This window comes from Phocoena phocoena, chromosome 6 (genome assembly GCF_963924675.1).
Source record: "Phocoena phocoena chromosome 6, mPhoPho1.1, whole genome shotgun sequence".
In the NCBI taxonomy this organism is placed as follows: domain Eukaryota; kingdom Metazoa; phylum Chordata; class Mammalia; order Artiodactyla; family Phocoenidae; genus Phocoena; species Phocoena phocoena.
Genome location: NC_089224.1, coordinates 59,932,633 through 59,952,807, shown reverse-complemented (window position 1 = coordinate 59,952,807; position 20,175 = coordinate 59,932,633). Strand labels below are relative to the sequence as shown.

The window sequence follows — 20,175 nt, the reverse complement described above, 5'->3', positions numbered from 1 at the left end:
CTAGGATTGAAGTGAATATATTGTAGAAAATGAGAGCCAGGCTTTTCATTGTCTGAGAAAGAACTTAAAAATAAAGAAAAAGGAAAGGTCAGAATGAAACATTATAATGCATTGGAATTAGAGGTATCAGTATGAACTCATGGTTTATAGTATGAAATACTTCTATGTATAAGTCTGTGTATATACATGGGTTAGTATATAAGTACATGTCTTTGCTGAAAGGATCTAGGAACAGTGGCCATAGCAATAAGCACCCTTAGAGCCCAGATCTTGATTTCTAAATATCATTCTCTAATTAAAAAACTAGGACTCCTTGAATGAGTGATTAATTCCAGGCCTGGGCAATATATATGAACTAACTTATGATACAGAAAATGAGCAAAAAAGGATGGGATACGTCAAAGGGACATAGGGAACCAACTGGAAGGAATTCCCAATAGCCAAAACAACTTAGGCCATAAAATAAATAATGATGGTACTAAATTATAACCCACAGAATAGTAGGTCCATGTGTCCATATTGATATAAATAACTGAATAAATAAATACATGGAGAAGGGACAGCTATTCCAATGAACAAATATAAATGGAATGAAGGAAATACAAAATTTACCATTAGGCAAAAATTACCACAGTAATAATTGTTCCATATAAGATCCCACAAATGGATGCTAAAATCAGTGGGCAAAAGTTTAACGAGAAGCAAGATATTAACAGAGTCTCAACGTAACTCCTCAAAGATATTTATCAATAAGAAAAATAGTAACTTTACAGTAGAGAAACCTGGTGTACACCACCTTAACCAAGTGACCAAGGTTAACATCACTAGTAATAAGTTATACCAACAGTATCCTCTGGTATGATGTAATGAGAGAGACATAACAGCATCCTGTGGTTTAAGAATAATATGTAAAAAATGCACAACCTCAATCTAGTCATGAGAAAACACTGGAAAAACCCAAAGTGAGAGAAATTATACTAAATAACCAGTACTTATTAAAAGTACTTAAGAAAGCCAAGGAAAGAATGAGGAACTGTCACAGACCAAAGGAGACTAAGAAGAAACAACAGTTTAATGCAATGTGAGATCTTGGATCCCTGGAACAAAAAAGGAATATTAGGAGAAAAACTGGTGAAATTTCAGAAAGATCAGTAATTTAGTTAACAGTATTGTACTGATGTTAATTTCCTGGTTTTGATCATTACTATAATTTTGTAAATTGTTAATATTAAAGAAAGCTAAACAAAGGGTATATGTGAACTCTCTACTAGTTTAGCAACTTTTCTGCAAATATAAAATTATTTCAAATTAAAACATTTCTTAAAACCTGGATTCACTATTATTCTGCATTTTAGTAAATTTATTCAAGAATAATGACACTTAAGCTTGTTCCCTTTTATTAATTGTATATTAAGGATGTTTATGGGTCTCTTTTTCTCTCTAAAATCCTTTTCCCCCTGCTGCCCTATATCGTCAGTTATCTTAAGGAAGAAAATGAAGTAGAAACAAGACACATATGAGAAGTCTAAAGATTTTAACAGCAAGCCTACTTTACATTCTTTTCAAAATAAGATGAAGTGAGTGTGTATATGTGTACACATTATGTACATACTATGAAGATTTATAGAGGAAAGTGAAGATAATTATTAAAACCATAGGATCATTTTTTAATTAATAGTTTTGGGCCCAAAATCTTATATACTAGGCATTCAGTAAACGCTCAAGTTAATGAATAAGTAAAGTAACCCTCCATCCCCTGCTTGCTCAAGCAATGAAGAACTAGAAATAAATTAAATTGACTCTGATTAGATTTATGAAAATAGAATTGTAGCTAAGGGAGGAAACTAAAAGGAAAAGCTTTCTGATCATCTATAACTGGATTTATTGATCTCATTTAAGTTTGTGAACAAACTTAAAACCAATGTCCCCCTTGGAGAATTGAGTGTGAGAAGGGTCCTGGACCAACTTGTCAGCATGGAAGGGCTAGGCAGCAAAGGATCAACTTGGGGGTTTGACCTATTACCAATGACTTTTATTAATTATTTTACTTTCATTTCCTACCATTTCTCAACATAGACAATATACAGGAAATCTTAGTGTTTTTATTAACTCTTCTAAGTGATTCCAGACATATTAATATCTTATCCCACACTTAAACAGACTTAACATTTTTAGAAGTCTCTTTAAAAGTCAGGAAATTCATTAAGTATATTCTGTGCATTTAGACCCAATCCTTCATAATATAGTTAAATTAACTTATTTCCATTCGTTCCAACTTTGGTAAAGAAAGACACTAGCAGGTTACTACCATCTTGAAGTTCAGGCACTTGAAGGCCACTAACAAGTCAAGATGCTCATTTCAGAGGGCCTGGACCCAGGTGAACAGCTTCTTCATCTGTGTCAGTAACAGACTTACTATGTGATTCCTAATCTTTACTGTGCAATGTCTAACTTCATGTTCATAAAGAATGAACATCGTACTGAGATAACTGGGTATTCACATTCAAAAAAATGAAAATGGACCCTTACTTCACTTCATATACAAAAATGAACTCAAAAACTTAAATATAAAAGCTGAAACCATTAAAACTCTTAGAATAAAACATAGGTACAATCTTAATGATCTTGGATTTGGCAACACTTTCTCAGATATGATACCAAAAGTACAAGCAACAAAAGAAAAAATAAATTTGACTTCATAGAAATTAAAAACTCACATGCATCAAAGGATACTGTCAAGAGAGTAAAAAGACAACTCACAGAATGGGAGAAAATATTTGCAAATCTTATATCTGATAAGGATCTAGTATCCAAAATATATAAGGAACTCTTACAACTCAACAAGGAAAAGACAAACAACCCAATTTATAAATGAGCAAAGGACTAGAAGAGATATTTCTCCAAAGAAGATATGCAAATGGCCAAAAAGCACATGAAAAATGTTTAATGTTATTATTAGTCATTATGGAAATTCAAATCAAAACTACAATAAGATACCACTGTAAACCCACTTAGAATGGCTAGAATTTAAAAACAAACAAACAAAAACTGAAAATAACATGTATTGGTGAGAATGTTGGAGAAATGGTAACCCTCATACATTGTTGTAGGAATGTAAAATGGTAAAGCCACTGTGGGAAACATTTAGTGGTTCCTGAATAAATTAAACATAAAATTATCATATGATCCAGCAATTCTACTCCTAGGTATATATACTCAAAAAGAATTGAAAAGCAAGAGTTCAAACAAAAACCTGTACAAGAATTCCCATAGCAGCACTATTCCCAAAGTGGGAAATAGCCCAAAGTGGAAACAATCTTAATGTCCTTAAACCGATGAATGGATAAAGAAAATATTGTATATTAATACAATGGAATATTATTTACCTATGAATGGGAATGAAATACTGACTCATTCTACAACACAGATGGACTTTGGAAAGATTATGCTAATTGAAATAAGCCAGACACATTAGACCACATATTGTATGATTCCATTTGTATGAAATGTCCAGAACAGACAAATCCATACAGACAGAAAGCAGATTAGTGGTTGCCAGGGTCTGAGAGGAGAGGGGATGAGGAGTGATTGCTTAATGGGTATGGGGTTTCCTTTTGGGGTGACGGAAGTGCTATGGAATTAAATAGTGGTGATGGTTGCACAACACTGTAAATGTACTAAATGTCACTGAATTGCACACTTTAAAAATGTGAATTTTATATTATGTGTATTTTACCACAATTAAAAAAAAAAGAATCTCAGAAGAGGGCGGCTAAGAGCAGGTAACCAGGATGGAGACATGGGCAGAAATGAGTTTCAGAGGGGTAAGTTGAAGACAGTTATGAATCCAGGCACAAGAATTAAGCTGTTGTAGCCTTCCTTGTAGCTCCCACTGTAGGTGAACTTGTGTTGATCATGCTGCCTTTTTCTCCAAGGCACTTCCTAGTTAAGTCTCCTGACACTTCTAGTTCTTGAGCCAACTCCCACTTGGTCATCTTTTTGCTATAGATGGAGTTGGCTGCTTTCCTCTCCTCTTCACTACCTACGCTACATTTTGGGTTCCTTGTCACCACAAGACTCTATACAAAGCAAACACTGTACTTTCTTGCTTTCCTCAGAACATCAAGCCCTTTTTATTCTAAGATGTTGGTACAGCTTTCACCTCAAAAAAACAGATGGGAGGGCACAAGAATTATAGATGTTGGGAGTTATAGGGGTTTAAGCAATTTCAAGTTCTCATAACTTATTTGCTATTATTTGCTGTTTTACTTTTTAAATATTTGAAAAAGCATTTATTGAGTCTACACTATATTTTATGTTGTAAAAATAACCCTAACATATATAGCTGTACAGACAAATTACTACCATCTTAGTGGCTTAAAACAACACAGATTATTATCTTGTACTTCTGGACATTGGATGTCCAACACAGGTCTGAATGGGCGAAAATCAAGATGTCTGCAGGGCTGTGTTCCTTTCTGGAGAGTCTAGGGGAGAATCTGTTTCCTAGCATTTTCCAGCTTCTAGAGGCCACCTGCATTCCTTGGTTGGGGGTGCCTTCCTCCATCTTCAAAGCCAGCAACATCACATCTCTCTGACTCTTTTAACTCTCTACTTTAAGAATTCGTGTGTTTAGATTGGGTCCACATTGACAATCAAGGATAATTTTCTCATTTCAAGGCCTGTTCCCTCAGTCACATCTGCAAAGTCTGTTTGCCATATAAGGTAATATATTCACAGGTTTCAGGGATTAGGGTGTGGACATCTTTAGGGGGTCATTATTCTACCTGTCACATTCATGCCACAAACATCTGGTTATTTGCAGCATACCTCACCTTCTTCTCACCAAATAAGATGAGAAGTTCCTTGAATATAGAGCCCACACCTTATACACATCTGAATCCTGCTTAGCATGTAGCACATTATTTCATATATTAAATAACTGTATTTTTGGTTTATAACTATACCTCATTTTCTTAACACCAAACACTACATAGACTTACAGGTCAAAGGCTCGCTGTTTCTCTAATTGCGGCGAGCGGGGGGGCGCTCTTCGTTGTGGTGTGTGGGCCTCTCATTGTGGTGGCTTCTCTTGTTGCACAGCACCGGCTCCAGGCGTGCGGGCTTCAGCAGTTGTGGCATGTAAGCTCAGTAGTTGTGGCTTGTGGGCTCCAGAACACAGGCTCAGTAGTTGTGGCGCACGGGCTTAGTTGCTCCGCGGCATGTGGGATCTTCCCGGATCAGGGCTCGAACCCGTGTCCCCTGCATTGGCAGGCTGATTCTCAACCACTGCACCACTAGGGAAGTCCCTCATATATTTTTTTAAGTCTTTAGTTTGTTGCCTGCTCATAGTGAACAATGAATAAACTGCCCTACTAATCTTATACATGGACCATGACTGCTTTTCCTACAAAGCACTACAGCACAGCAAAAACCCATGGAATCTTCCCTCATTTTTTCTGCTTTATACTTCCAGTTTCTATCCTATTTTATAACATCAAAATGCTTTTCTGGCCACTTAGGTCATATAAAATTGGTTTAGGTGTGCCATCTAGTGGCATTTTTAAGGAAGTATTCATTTTTACCTGATTGATACTTGGCTTAATGAATACAGCCATCCATCCACCATCCTCAGTAACAGAGGCTAGACAGAGCAGTGAGAAACTGACTTTTGCTGATGATCTGAAAACATTATTATACTGAGTAGTATGAATCCCCTCTAGCTCATCTGGAACCAACTTGTTAATAAAAAAGAAACCATTTTGATTTGAAGCCTTTTATAAATTTTTATTAACCAGACTCCAGTGATTGATTTAATTTCATGATTAACTTACCTAAATTGAAAACTTATTTGGGTTTATCTCCAATGTATGCTATATTAAATCACTGCCAATCACCAATTACAATTATGTAGCAAAAGGAAAGGGCAAAGGTTCTCAACCCAGGCTGTGCATTATAGTCCCCTGGAGAGCTTAAAGCAACTACATGTCTGGCCATGAAGAGATCTGATTGGTCTGGGGTGGGACCTGTACATTCAAAAGCCCCTCTGAATCGAATATACAGCCAGAGGCGGGAACCTGGTATAAGATGTAGCTGAATCTCTAATTCTGGTGCTTTATTCTGAAAGATAAGCACCAATAATATGGAATTATCACGTTATGATTTATCTTTTTTTACCAAAATAAAAGTAGAACTTAAAAAAACCCACTGGGAAAAGGATTATAGTTATTAGGCTTCTTTTTAATAAATGTTTTGCTTTATTTCTTCTATTTATCCTTTTTAATTAAAGTGCCATCAAATAGGAAAAAAGCCAAAAGACATGCCATCACAGGCTAGAGATATTAGTAGGCCTGGTGTTTTTTAAACCTCCCCTTTGAAGAACTGACATGCCATCTCCCACCCCAGTGGCCCATTCCTTCCATTTTCAGAGTCATGCTTAGTTCTAGGAACCCTGGGACATTCCAGCCCAACTTTAGCTGTTTGGGTTCATTCAGCAGATAGGGAGGAACCCATATGTAGCTTCAGGGGTATTGTGATAATATAATTCTTCAATTTAGTGATGGGTTCATTGGTGTTCATTTTATTATGCTTCATAATTTATAAATATATTCTCTTGTATATGTAAAATATTTCATGATATTTCTTATATATATAAAGGAGAATAGCTCTAAGCCTTAAAATGATGCTAGATGTTTAGTTTCTTTAAATGAGGAACATTCAAGGACCAACCCAATCTTCCAAAACTGCTACAGATGAGTATGTTTCTCCCTTGGCTGCCCCAGTTAGGATGAGAACTCAAGCAGCTTTAGGGTTGGAAGGCTGCTTCAACTGTATTGATCTATATTCTTTTTGTCATCCTTCCTTGAAATTAAAAGATAATTAATAAAATATATCCTGCTCAACAAGGAAAAACTAATCATCTTAACCAACACATGTGTTGGAAGAATCAATCTGCCATGGGCCCTAAGCATTCTTGCTGAGTAGGCCAAGGATGCAGGCTCTGACTACTCTTTGCCCAGGTCATTTGTCAGGGTTGTGTTTGCAGTAAGCAACTTCGAGGGATGAAGTAACATCTCTTCCCAGTCAAAGAGCAGCCTTGCTCACCATTCATGACAAAAGTGATAGATTCTATAAGCTCACTGTTCCTCACCCATGTCACAAACCCAGGCATCCACCTAAGCATACAACTAGGCCCACTTCCATCACCTCCACGGGACTTGGAGTGCATAGAAAACTGGCAGCAACACCATGCTTACGCTCCTTGTTGTGCTGTGAGTAACAAAACCTTCTGCCAGCATCTGTGAAACAGTAACAGGCTAACTTGTTAATTTACAAGTAGGGTAAAATCCCAGACCCTTCATGCAGCCTGCCAGTTTGGGTGACAAGGATAAGATGCTGATAGAGATGGCGTTCTGGAAGAGGGCCCTTGTTGGTCGGGTTAGAGGATATCAGAAGGCTCCCTGAGATCTGGAAGTAAATGCTTTTGCATAGGTGGTGGTGAAAGTAAGAGGGTAGAGTGAAGATCTCTCACTATCTTATGTGTTAAATGAGGCTGAGAAACAAAAGGTAGGGTCCAAACAAGACTCCCAGATGGTGCTTTGGTTGTGGCACATTCTCCTCTGGAGTGGGAGAAGGAAAGGATGTTTTCATGACATCAATGGGACAGCAAGCCCCACACCCCAGCCAAAAGTCATGCAATGTGGCTGAAATAATGGTGTTAGCAATGAAGATATAGAACTTTGCATAGGCTAAATACATTAGAAATTTGTTTGTTGAGTCCAGCGACAGGAGGCCCTTTGAAACAGAGTAAATTCAAACCCTTGCTGACTGGCACCGAGCTGCTCTTTCCCTCCTCCACTCCTCTAACTTGAGCTGCTTTAGGGAAGAAGGCTGAGTGTGCCAGGGAATTTCAGGGAGGGGAGAGGAAGAACTCAATGTTTATAGCTTTGTTGGATGTGGGCACCCATGTCTACTTGGTCCCATGCAGGGAGGATGTGCTAAGTGCCAGGGTGGCCCAAAATGCTGAGGATACAGGGCAGAGCAGTGGCACCAGTGTTGGCTAAAACAATGATGCCCCTGAGCCCCAGTGCTCTCCAGAAGCCAGGGGAGCCCAGGGGAGGAAGTAATACCAATTCTGGGATGAGAAACCAAAGGGCAAATACACATTTGTATTCTCTATCTCCCCCAGCTGGGAAACAGCCTAATCTCCTGAAACTATCATGATAACCCCTGAAGTACCTATGTTAATATCTTTGATCTGTGTTCCCATAGAGCAAAATTCAACTGATAGGCTTTGAGCAGTCTGCAGTGAGAAAGGGAAGTTAAAGAACATTCAGCTGATTCAACGTACTGCAGTTGTGTCCCCTGAATATAAATATATAATGTATTCTGTGTTGCTTGCTTTTATTGTAAACATTCATAGTGATGAGAGGACATTCTCCCATTCAGGGATTCTCTGACCCCTTCCAAGTGGTCCAATAGAAACAATATAGAATCCCAGGGAAAAAGAAAATCACAGCCATCTCCAGAGGCCACTGCCCAGTACAGCAGCGCCACACGCTGGACACAGGCACCAGATACATCCTGTATTAGTTTTCTGGGGCTGCCATAACAAAGTACCACAAACTGGGTGGCTTAAGCAACAGAAATAAATTGTCTCAGTTTTGGAGGCTGGAAGTCCAAAGTTAGGGTGTCAGCAGGGTTGGTTGCTTGTGAGGGCTGTGAAGGAAGGCTCTGTTTCAGGACTCTCTTCCTGGTTTGTAGATGGTGTCTTCATATTCACATGGCCTTCTCCCTGTATGCACGTCTCTGTGTCCAAATTTTATAAGGACACAAGTCGTATTGGATTAGAGCCCATCCTAATGACCTCATTTTAACTTGATTACCTCTGTAGAGACTCTATCTCCAAATAAGGTCACATTCTGAGGTAGTGGGGGTTTGGACTTTAACATATGAATTTGGAGGGCGGGGATGGGACACAAACCCATAACAGATCCCTTTCAAAATGGGGAGGAAGTTATTGGCCTATTACTGAGCTCCTGTTAAAAATGAACACCTTACCCCTGGAGAATTTATGACTCAGGCCTGACTGAGCTCCTGTTAAAAATGAACACCTTACCGCTGGAGAATTTATGACTCAGGCCTGACATCCCCATTTTTGGGTGGGTCAACTAGGAGATGACAACTACAAGGAAAGCACCCATTTCCTGGTCAAATGAAAATAATGTATTTGAGGATGTGCCTAGCCTGGCCCTGATGTCATCTCAGTTTTGCATAAAGGAGTAGTAGCTACCCTTTGGTGAAAACTTTATCCCTGACTCTGCCACCTGAAGCAAAGCTACTGGCTCAAAAGGCCCTTGGGTTCACAGAGACTGTCCTAAATGCCTGGGCCTGGTTCACCTTTGGTTCAGCTAAGCTGAAAACTAATGGTGCTGATAGTGTTCCGGCCAGTTTGACCCTCAGCACCAGCTATAATGGTCGCTGGGATCAGTGGGCAGAAGTCAAGGCTGTTCTAAAGCTCTGGTCAATTGCACTGAGGGGGCAGTCTGCCACGGTCCCTGAAGGTACCCCCACATTCTGGGTAAGCCAAGAATGCAAGGCCCAGACTGCTGTTTATTCAGGCCATTTCTTGAGGTTATGTTTGCAGGGAACAACCTTCAGGAACGGGTTAAAGTTCTCCCCACCTCAACTCCACCAGCTCCTCATTAACTAGAAAAGCAGCAGATTCCCAAAGTTCAAGGGTGCCCCAACCCACTGAGTGCACAGCACCCATGTGAACCCATCTTTGTCACCTCTGTGAGACTTGAGAGGCATGGGGAATTGACACGAACCTCATGCTTATGCTCTTGCTGTGCTGTGAGTAATAAAGTCCTCTGTCTGATGTAGGTGTCTCCTGTGTTCAGCCAGCATCCATGGGATAGTAATAAGCTAATCTCTTAGCTTGCAAGTCGGGTAAAATCCCAAACCCTTCACAGACCCTGACTTCTGACATAAAAGTAAAAGCCCTGTAGTTTCCAGAGGTCTTGGACAAGGACTCTCTGAGTATGTGACATACTTTGCTGGTTCATAAACCTAATGTTTGGTCTCCTCTAGGTCACTTTCTTCTGTTAAACAATTCAATTGCCTATTCTTTCAACAGTTCCATTCCCCCCAAAGAGATCTTTATCCTGCACAAGACAGTCTTATCACTCTTTAGTAGCAATAATAACAGCAACAACTAATGCTTATAGAGTGAGAGACATTGTTCGAAAGACCTGAGGCGTTGTTCTACACACTCTCTATATACCGTCATCTTTACTCCTCATAGCAACCCTCTGAGGGGGATACTATCACCTCCAGTTTACAGGTTAGGAGACTGAAGCAGAAGCCACACAGTTAGTTAGGAGGTGGAACTAGGATTCAAACCCAGGCTGCCTGGCTTTGGTCCTCACTTTTAACCACTCACTATATGTCTCACAATAGGACCGTCTATTCCCAGGGCCATAATGAACCACAGAGGCCTAGAGATCTTTGTTAGACGTCTTAGGAAAATAATTTCAGTCAAACTTTTAATACTTGATTGACGTACAACATTTTTAAATACCTTTTGATAACCTATATTAGGCATTTAGACAATCTTCTACTTTGCTTTGATCTTTTTATCCAGCCATTGTATAAATCCAATGTCGAATGTTCACACTGTATTAAAATTTCCTATTGCTGCTATAGCAAGTTATCAAACTTAGTGGCTTAACACAACACAAACTGATTACCTTACAGTTCTGAAGGACAGAAGTCTGGAATGGACTGGAGGGACTGCATTCCCTCTGGAGGCTCTAGGGGAGAATCTGTATCCTTCCCTTTTCCAGTTTCTAGAGGTTGCCTGAATCTTCTGGCTCATGGCCCTTTTATTCCATCTTCAAAGTCATCAATCAGCATAGCATCTTCAAATCTCTCTCTCTCTCTGACTCTGACCCTCTTGCCTCCCTCTTTCCCTTATAAGGACCCTTATGATTACACTGGGCCCATCCAGATAAACCAGGATAATCCAGGGTCTCCCCCAATTCAAACTCCTCAGCTTAATCACATTGTAAAATCCCTTTTGCCACGTAAGGTAACATATTCACAGGGATTAGGATGCAGATGTCGTTTCTGGCAGGGTGGGGGAGGGGCATTATTCTACCATACACTCTAAGCAGTTATCTCTTCCTGCAGTATGGAAATTTTTACATTAGATATCTAGATTAGAGATTTAAACAAGCCCATTCACCAGATAATTAGTAGTCTACTTCATCTTGGCTTTGAGGGTAGAGCACCGAGGGCATTTTACCTTTTGGGAGGTTAAGGATAACATAGTGCTGGAGCACATGTGACAGAAACTTTAACCACTGTAACAACATAAAAGCTTAATTATCTAAAAATGTATCTGAAGGACTTCCCTCGGTGGTTAAGAAACCCCCTGCCAATGCAGGGAACTCGGGTGCAAGCCCTGGTCTGGGAATATCCCACATGCCACGGAGCAACTAAACCCATGCGCCACAACTACTGAGCCTGCGCTCTAGAGCCCGTGAACAACAACTACTGAGCCCACATGCCACAGCTACTGAAGCCCATGCTCCTAGAGCCCATGCTCTGCAGTGAAGACTAGCCCCCGCTCTCTGCAACTAGAGAAAGCCCACGTGCAGCAACGAAGGCCCAACGCTGCCAAAAATAAATAAAAATTTTTTTAATTAAAAAAATTAAAATGTACCTGAAGTCGGGCATTCATAAGCATGAATTCCTGCTGGCTTTTCATGTTCTCATTCATAGATTTTGAAAATATAAACCCCATCTTGACCTAAAATGTAAAAAAGCAAAGTTTAAAACAATATATTCTACATGCATCCTCATATGCTCTGTTTTCAGGCTACCATGAGCTTAAGACAAAGTAAAAAAAGAAAATTTTCTGACCTGGGAACACAGTATGGACACTAGTCTTTGCTCCTAACTAGCTGTCTGATCTTGGACAAACTTAACCAGTCTGGCCATCATTTACTTACATAAGAACAGCTGATTGAACTGGATGATTTCCAAAATCTTTTCCTGCTCTATAGCTTCATGTTTCCTGATTTTTCTTTCCACTGTATATCTTGAAGAACTGAGCACTTAAAAACAAACAAACAAAAAAGAAAAACGCTCTCATTTTTAGGAGGGGCAGGGTGAATACCATCCACCCTCTTACCTTCTGTACAGCTGGATGACAGAACCTTTGCTTCTGAGGAGGAGTGATTTAGAAGATGCACTGTACAACTTGAAGACCGATTTCTCTGTGCTCCTTGCATTTGTATTTTAGGACGTTTTAGGTATCTCAAGGTTACTATATCAATACTCTTCCTATAATCCCTACCCCTCTCCTACCCACTTGCTCTTTCCATCCACCCACTGCTAACATCCCTTGGCCATCCTCCTCTAGCCTCACTTTTTTCTTCTTAAGCTACTACTGAAGTTCTCAAAAGGGGGAAAACCTAAGGATACTTAAATGTTCTGGGAAACACAAATTTTAAATGAATACATGGTATCGTCTATCTTATTTATCTTACTTAAGAAGTTCTTAAGTGGGCTGGCAATTCTAGATGGTCCAGAACTCCAATTTCTGTTCTTAAGTCAACTGGGTAGGTACAGAAGACCTCAGTTAGTTGTTGATTCTACCTTCAGAAGACTGCAGAACTCAGGGAAGTTACGACTACTCTACCCGCTTCAGCGATGTTGCTGATTCTCTTTGGTAGGCTGTTGAGCACTTTGTGAACATCAGGTCAGAGTGGCCATTCCTAATGCTTTCTGCCCAGAATTCACAATATTCTGTGGGAAGCCCATACAGAGTTCCTATTTTCCATAGCCTCAGCAGAAAATCTTGGGTTCTAGCTAACTGGTGAGAAGATGATGGGAGAGGGAGGATATTTCATGCCAGACGCAATGGGTTATCCCTGCTAATGGGGCTCCAAGTAAGTGTATACTACAAGCCAGACTTCACTGGCTTCCCTGTATTTTGGCCAGAGATGCACCCTGGATTTATAGGGGTCTCCGAGCCAGAGTCAGCTTCAATGCTAGGCACAGGAGGCTGAGCCAGAGGAGGAGAGGCAGAGTCCTGAACAGGCCTGGGAGGTCATGAGATTTCCCTACCCACCCCACCCCTCAGCCGCTGCCCTCCTCCATCCTGTGAGTGACCAGAGGCAGAGTCACCCAGTAAGGGTGGGCAGATCTAGCAGAAGTTCTCTGCTGTCTCCAGATTTGACAGCCCCAAGTCCATTGTCTCCAACAGCAGAGCAGAACTTGCCTGAAGGCAGAAGCAATATATTATCCATTTTGGCAGTCACCAAGGTGTCTCTTTCCCACAAATGAGCAGAAAGCATGAGTGACACAAGAGAAAGTGTAGCTCAGGAAGTTGCCATTCCTTATTTTTCTTTTGCGTGTAGGAGTAGATCATTGAATTTTTACATATGCAGCAAACATTTATAAAGAAAACAGCTGTCCTCTAATCCCATTCACACACACACACACACACACACACACACACACACACACACCCTGTATGTCAGAGTTATGTCCCTTAGAGTGCTCCTATTTATAAGGGGGTGGACTCTTCCCTGAAGCGGAGTGACAATCCTCATGTCAGTCATCCAGGGAAGAGAAACTATGTGGAAAGTTAGGACTTAGGCTTCCCTTTTTCTTGTCCTTGCTCTCTTGGGTCTGGATTGTAGTTTCGATGTATCAGGGGATATTCCCACGGGTTAAGGGTAGAAGCCAAGCAGGAAGAAGAGCTTTCCCTTGGTTCCCAAAGGAGACCACACCTGAAAATGAGTGCACCACACCTTGTGAACTGTGCCCTGGAATTCGGTATTTTCAACCTTCTTCTCCTTCTTTTCCCACCCTAAGAAAGCCATTTTCCAAAGTCTGGGAGGTTCCTTAGGGTATCCACAATACTCTCAGCTTTCACTCTCCCACTCACAAAATACATATCAGAAAATAAACAGGAGTGACCTTGCAATAGGAGTAACTTTGAATTCACCAAATTGTATAAGGTGAGTCTTTCAAAAATGCTAACACTTTGTCATTGGTGACAAACGCCTTGCTACTTAAAACTTTGACACCAGCGTGTGTCAGAGGGCTAAGAATGCTGATTTGGGTCCTTTCTGCCTTCCGTTTTCCTTCAGTTACTCCTGAGACCTTAGAAAGGACTCTTTAATGCTCCAACCCTGCCTCAACTGTGCTACAGATTACAACAGGCGTGGGTATTTCTGAGGAAGAAGTGTTGGGACCACAAGTCCCAGGCAGCCCTTCTCAGGTTGCATCTAGGAGCCAGGATTTGATTTTACTTTAAAAAGAAAAAAAAAGGATAATTCCATGACCCATAACCTCTGTCATCCAAGTTTCTGCGCTGACTCATTTCCTGATCGAATGACACATTAACTACCTACATTTCTGACTGGTTGCATGATTACAATCATTTTCAATAAGTCTTTGGGTTCCATTCCAACTAGCCCATTTCCCCTGCAAATTCCAGCCGAGAACTCACAGCTTCAGGTAGGTTTTCTGTAATTTATAACTCCACCCGCTCATCCTGGACCCAATCACAGTAACTTGGGAATTCCTGCAGTGGTATGCTGATTTCCGTTGATAACGCTCTGCCTACTTCCCCCAACTTAATTACAATGGTATGGGAGAGGTCTGGAGCCTTAGCACTAGAAGCGGTTCCTCCGAAACGAAGTTGGCGATACTAGGAGCGGGAGAGCCAAGGGCACTCACGAGGAGAGGGCCCCCAGCGCGGCCCAGCAAGCCCAAGGCCCTGAGCTCGGCGCCGGCAGACGCAGACGCAGCCCCGCGGACCCGCCCTCCCCAGCAGCCTGCGGCCGGCCTGGCACGCACGGCCGGCGTTCACTCACTGGGCAGTGGGCAGTGGAAGTGCGGGAACACTGATCAAAGCAGAGGCCTCCAGGCCGGAGTCCGAGACCGCCTCACGGACCGGGTCTCGCCCCGCAGAGCTTTGGGATTGGCTGGCCATGGCAGGGATTCCGAGCCTCAGCCTATCAGCGCAGCTCTCGTCTTCCTTAAAGGGCCCTCTTGCCTGACCGAGGAGGCCTGGTGTTTTCTTTCCCGCCTGGCGCCTGGAAGGGGCGGGTTAAAAAGGCAAATTCAAAATCCAGCGACTCAAATTTTGAGGGGAGGCAGAAGAAGCATAATGGAAATCTCACTTAAAGTCCTCAGTGAGGTTTGTCAGTTACCCACGAGGAGCCTGAGCAATCCATGCTCCCTCGCAGAGCTAAAACCTCCATACAGCTTAATGAGCCATCTCACAGTTGTTCACATACGATGTCAACCACCACTTGTAGGCTCTGTTTCTAGAAGAGAATGTGTCTCGTGAGCGGTTGTCACTTAAGCATAATCCACAGTTACAAACATTTGTAAGGGCTTTTCTTCTTATAGAATAGGTTTATGTTGAGCGTGGACTTTTTTTCCCCATTTAAATCTCAGCACAGGCATAGTTTATTTAATTTGTTAGAGCCTCAGCCTACTCCATCTGTTGAGCTGCCACCATTAAAGTGGCAAAAAGATTAAGACAGGAAACGAAAAAGAGCAGACTTGACCAGAGTTACCAAATCAAAAAAATTTTTTTTGACAGAGCTATCTTTCTCTCCTTCTGTTCTGAGAGATTCATTTCTTCTCACCCCACTAGTAATTTCTATCTTGAGTAAGTCAAGCCTCTCTCCCAGCTTTATTGAGAGAATACTTGAGGAACTGTTGGCATTCTGTTCTTTGTTATTAAATGGCTTGGAAGAATACCATGGACTTCACCAGGCTCTGGCCTTGAGGAAGGTCAATGAGGAAGGTCACTGCCCTTAGCCCTGGCTGACCATCACACCTGTGGAGAAGGGATCTAACCTTCCCTAGGCTCTGTATGTGAGCGAACACCACACCGACCTGTTGCCAGAGTGACTGGGGCACCGTAGAAGCAAAGCCATATGGAACTTTGACTCTTTAAGAGGGGATAACAATTGGTATGATAGCATTTGAGTGCTTGGACTCTAGCATAAGCACACCTATATTTGATTTGATTTCCAGCTCCATCACTGTCACTCTTCATCCTCTCCAAAACTTACTTTTATTGTCTCTACAATAGGACTAAAGCCATCTAATTTATTGGATTGTGAAGACTAAATGAGATAATATATTCAGGCACTTAGCACCATGTCTGGCACACAGTTAGCATTAAATAAACAGTAGTAACCAGCAACAGTGGGATCCTGTTACTAACTCTAGGTCTGAAGGAACAAAGGTAAGGGAGCAGTTACTAAAACCAGGCGAGAGCCATAGCTGTGGCTGTATAAGAGGGCTACCAACAGGAGCTATGTTGTTCAGGACAGGAAAGCAGTCGATGCTGACCTTTGGCCCAGGAGGGTAAGATCCTATAGTTGTAGCCACTGCTAGCACCTCAGCTCCAAGTGGGGATAGGGTGGAAAAGAAAGATACATCTTTCTGTCCTTCCATGCTCGGAAATCCTGCTGAAATCTTCCATTGGCTGGATCCACAAGAAAGCCAGAAGATAGGGGAGCCAGGTCCATACAGTCTGTAGAGGTTCCTAGGACAAATGAAAATATCCAGCACACCATTTCTACAACCTTGGGCTTATCATACTTTGATGTCCTAGTTCAAAAGGAAGAAATGCTTCCACTAGAGGACCCAGCCATAGCTCCATTGAATTGGAAGCTGAAACTGCCCCTTGATCACTTTGGTTCCTCATGATGATGGAATTGGAATAACTGATCCTAATTACAAAGAGGAAATTGGGTTGCAGCTATACAATGAGGGCAAGGAGAAATGTGCATGACTCCCAAAGATTCACTGAGCATATGTTAATATTCCCATGTGCAATAATAATGATCATTAGATAACTACAGTAACCTGATAAAGTCAGGAGCACTTAAATTTCAGACCATACAGGGATTAAAGTGTTGTATCACCATACCAGGTAAAAAATCCTAATCTACTAAGATACTGTATAGAGTAAGGGAAACAAAAGTGAATGAAGTAGGAAATTATGATTATCAATTTTAGCCTAGCAACAAGCTATAGAGGCAGGGACTACTGTAGCTCTGTATATAAAACGTTAATTGATTATTTCTTCCCTGCCCTTCCTTTCCCTGTTTCCTTGGATGAAGAATACTGATGGAGACAAACATTATAATTTAGTTTCTAGGTCAGAGTATTGCCGTCACCTCAAAGCAATATAGTACTTGGTAGGACTCTGTGATTCTCATGTTTAGGGGATGAGTTTCTCTCCATCTGAGCAAAGGGAAAGAATAAATACTGGGTGGCAAAACAGGTAGACTATCTCGGTCTTCTATTTGCCTCCCCTCATATCCATTCTCCTCCCTTCCTTGCCCTATTCTATACCCCAGCAGCTGACCTCTTTGGAAAACAGCACCTGGGCTCTTCTCAGCTGGCTTACATTTGGGTTGGGACTTTGGAGGCATCCACAGGAGACAGGAGGCAGTAGAAAAGAGAGGTAGGGTATGTTTTATCCATTCTTTCTCTGTTTGAGGATCTGGCAGTGGTTGTGTCTCTCCACAACTTCAGCTCTTGACCCGTGGCCCCTCCTCTGTGGCTCCAGCTCACAGAGCTCTGAAAATGCTCTCCTCCCTTGCTCTTCAGCCTAGAGATGCTATGGGTTTCCCGCTGCTGTTATACTCTCAGCCTGATGGTTCTTCACCCCAACTTGGTGGTTGGGAGCTAGATGGTTCTCTTAACCCTACCCCCACTCCTTTAATTAGCATCTAAGATCTCTTTAGTCAGACCAACTGAGTAGAATTCTGATTCCTGATGGAAACCCAATGGATACACTTTATACACATACATTATAAATACTCTTGTATGTATTTTAAAATATAAGTGAAAAAAGTGACTATGAGAATATCTACTCTGGGAATTGAGAGAAATCTTGGTATAGATATTGAACACATTTTATAGACTGTGGGGTGAGAAGATTAAAGGAAAATTATTTCAATATCAAATGACATATAACTAACTGGTGTGTATATTATTTCTAATTGTATGAATTTGTGAATGTATGTATATATGCTTTATACACACATACAAATAGGTACTTTAAAAAATCATTTTGTATTATAGCATAAGGATTTTCATGTTGTTAAATGGAATTCATATATACCATTTAATATATGTAAGATTTTCAGCAAGTATGTATACAATATCCATCACTGGATATTTCTGATTTTTTTTGCTACTGTCAGTAGCATCATTGTTAACCAACTATGCTCCAATATAAAATAAAAAATTTTAAAAAAAGAATTAGATGGCTTCCCAGACCCTAAAAAAAATAACATCATGATGATCGCCTCATATATATATATAGCTTTTTAATATTTTGATTGGAAATACTGGATTAAATAGTATACATATTATAGAAAGAATTGATGTAAAATCCGTAAAGTCCTCAACTCATTTAAAGTCCCCTACCTCAGGACAGTAAAATTACTCAATATTTCCCTGTATATCCATAAAGTAGTTTTTTAAGAAAACAAAGTTTTTAATTGGGAGATTGGGATTGACGTATACACATTACTATGTATGGAATGGATAACTGATGAGGACCTACTGGGTGGCACAAGGAACTCTATTCAGTGCTCCTTGGTGGCCAATATGGGAGGGGAATCTAAGGAAGAGTGGATATGTGTATGTGTGTAGCTGACTCACTTTGCTGTGTACCTGAAGCTGGCACAAAACTGTAGATCAACTATACTCCAATGAGAATTTATTTTTTTTAATTTATTTTTTATTTTTTTAAATTATTTATTTATTTATTTATTTGGCTGCATCAGGTCTCAGTGACGGCACGCATGATCTTCGTTGTGGCATGTGGGATCTAGTTCCCTGATCAGGGATGGAACTTGGGCCCCCTGCATTGTAAGCATGGATTCTTAGCCACTGGACCATCAGGGAAGCCCCAGAATTTAAAAAAGAATATTTAGAATAATAAATAAAAGTTTATAGAGTAATAAATTTTTTAAAAGTTTTTGAAAGTTCAAGATGTGCTTAGAGGTATTCCCTTTTAAGGGGATGCTTTTGAAAGGAGTGTGAATTTCTTCATTAAAATGGGAAACAGGTTTAGCCAAGAACTTCAGTCTATGAAGAAGAGCATGTGTGGGGATAATGATAGAAGTCTTCAGTATTAAGCTATTCTGGAATTGTGTTGCGCATACTCTGGAACACAGTCTGAATTTTAACTTTAGACTTCATTCATGGGGCATACTGTAGCCTGGGCGCAATCTGAACCAGCAGAGCATCACTGAGCTTTGGACAGCCTTCTCTGGACTTTGTCCATTCCTCAAGTGACACCATATGGCACTGTAATATAATGGCAGCAGTGGACTCAAATCTTGTTTTCTCCCTACCTAGAAAATTTTAGATTGAGATATAATTCACATATCATAAAATTTTCCGTTTAAAAGAGTACAGTTTAGTGGCTTTTAGTATATTCAAAATGTTGTTCAACTATCACCCCTACCTAATTCCATAACATTTTCATCACCCCAAAAAGAAACCCCATACCCATTAGCAGTCACTCCCCATAGTCCCCCTTCCCCCACCAGCCCCTGGCAACTCTTAATCTGCTTTCTGTCTCGATAGATTTGTGTATTCTAGACATTTTATATAAATAGAATCATACAACATATGGCCTTTTGTATATGGCTTCTTTCACATAGCATAAGGTTTTCAGGGTTCATCCAAGTTGTAACATGTGTCAGTACTTCATTCTTTTTAATGACTGAGTAATATTTCATTGTATAGGTATACCACATTTTGTTTATCCATTCAAAACTGATGAACATTTGGATTGTTCCTACTTTTTGCTATTATGAATAGTGCTGCTATGTACATTCATGTACAACTTTTTGTACCTATGTTTTCAATTATCTTGGTTATATACATAGGAGTAGAATTAGCTGGGTTAAATGGTAACTCTATGTTTAATTTTTTGAGGTTGAACAAATACATGATGCCACCAGCAGTGAACAAGGATACAGTTATATGGTAGTTAAGGGCATAGACACTAAAGCCACAGTACCTGGGTTTGAATCTCAGCTGTACCACTTCCTAGTTATATAAGCTCAGACACGTTACTTAAGTTTTGTGCCTTGGTAT

The 20,175-nt window shown here is 40.6% G+C and overlaps 1 protein-coding gene across 1 annotated transcript in view; it reads right to left on the bottom strand.

Moving 5' to 3' along the window:
- The window catches only part of PLGRKT (plasminogen receptor with a C-terminal lysine), a 45,942-nt gene extending 34,133 nt beyond the window's left edge, over nucleotides 1–11,809 (bottom strand). Inside the window, exon 1 of the mRNA XM_065879515.1 lies at nucleotides 11,729–11,809. Within this exon, the coding sequence (XP_065735587.1) occupies nucleotides 11,729–11,809 (81 nt within the window). The remainder of the gene's footprint in view (nucleotides 1–11,728) is intronic.
- Between the last annotated feature and the right edge of the window lie 8,366 nt (nucleotides 11,810–20,175).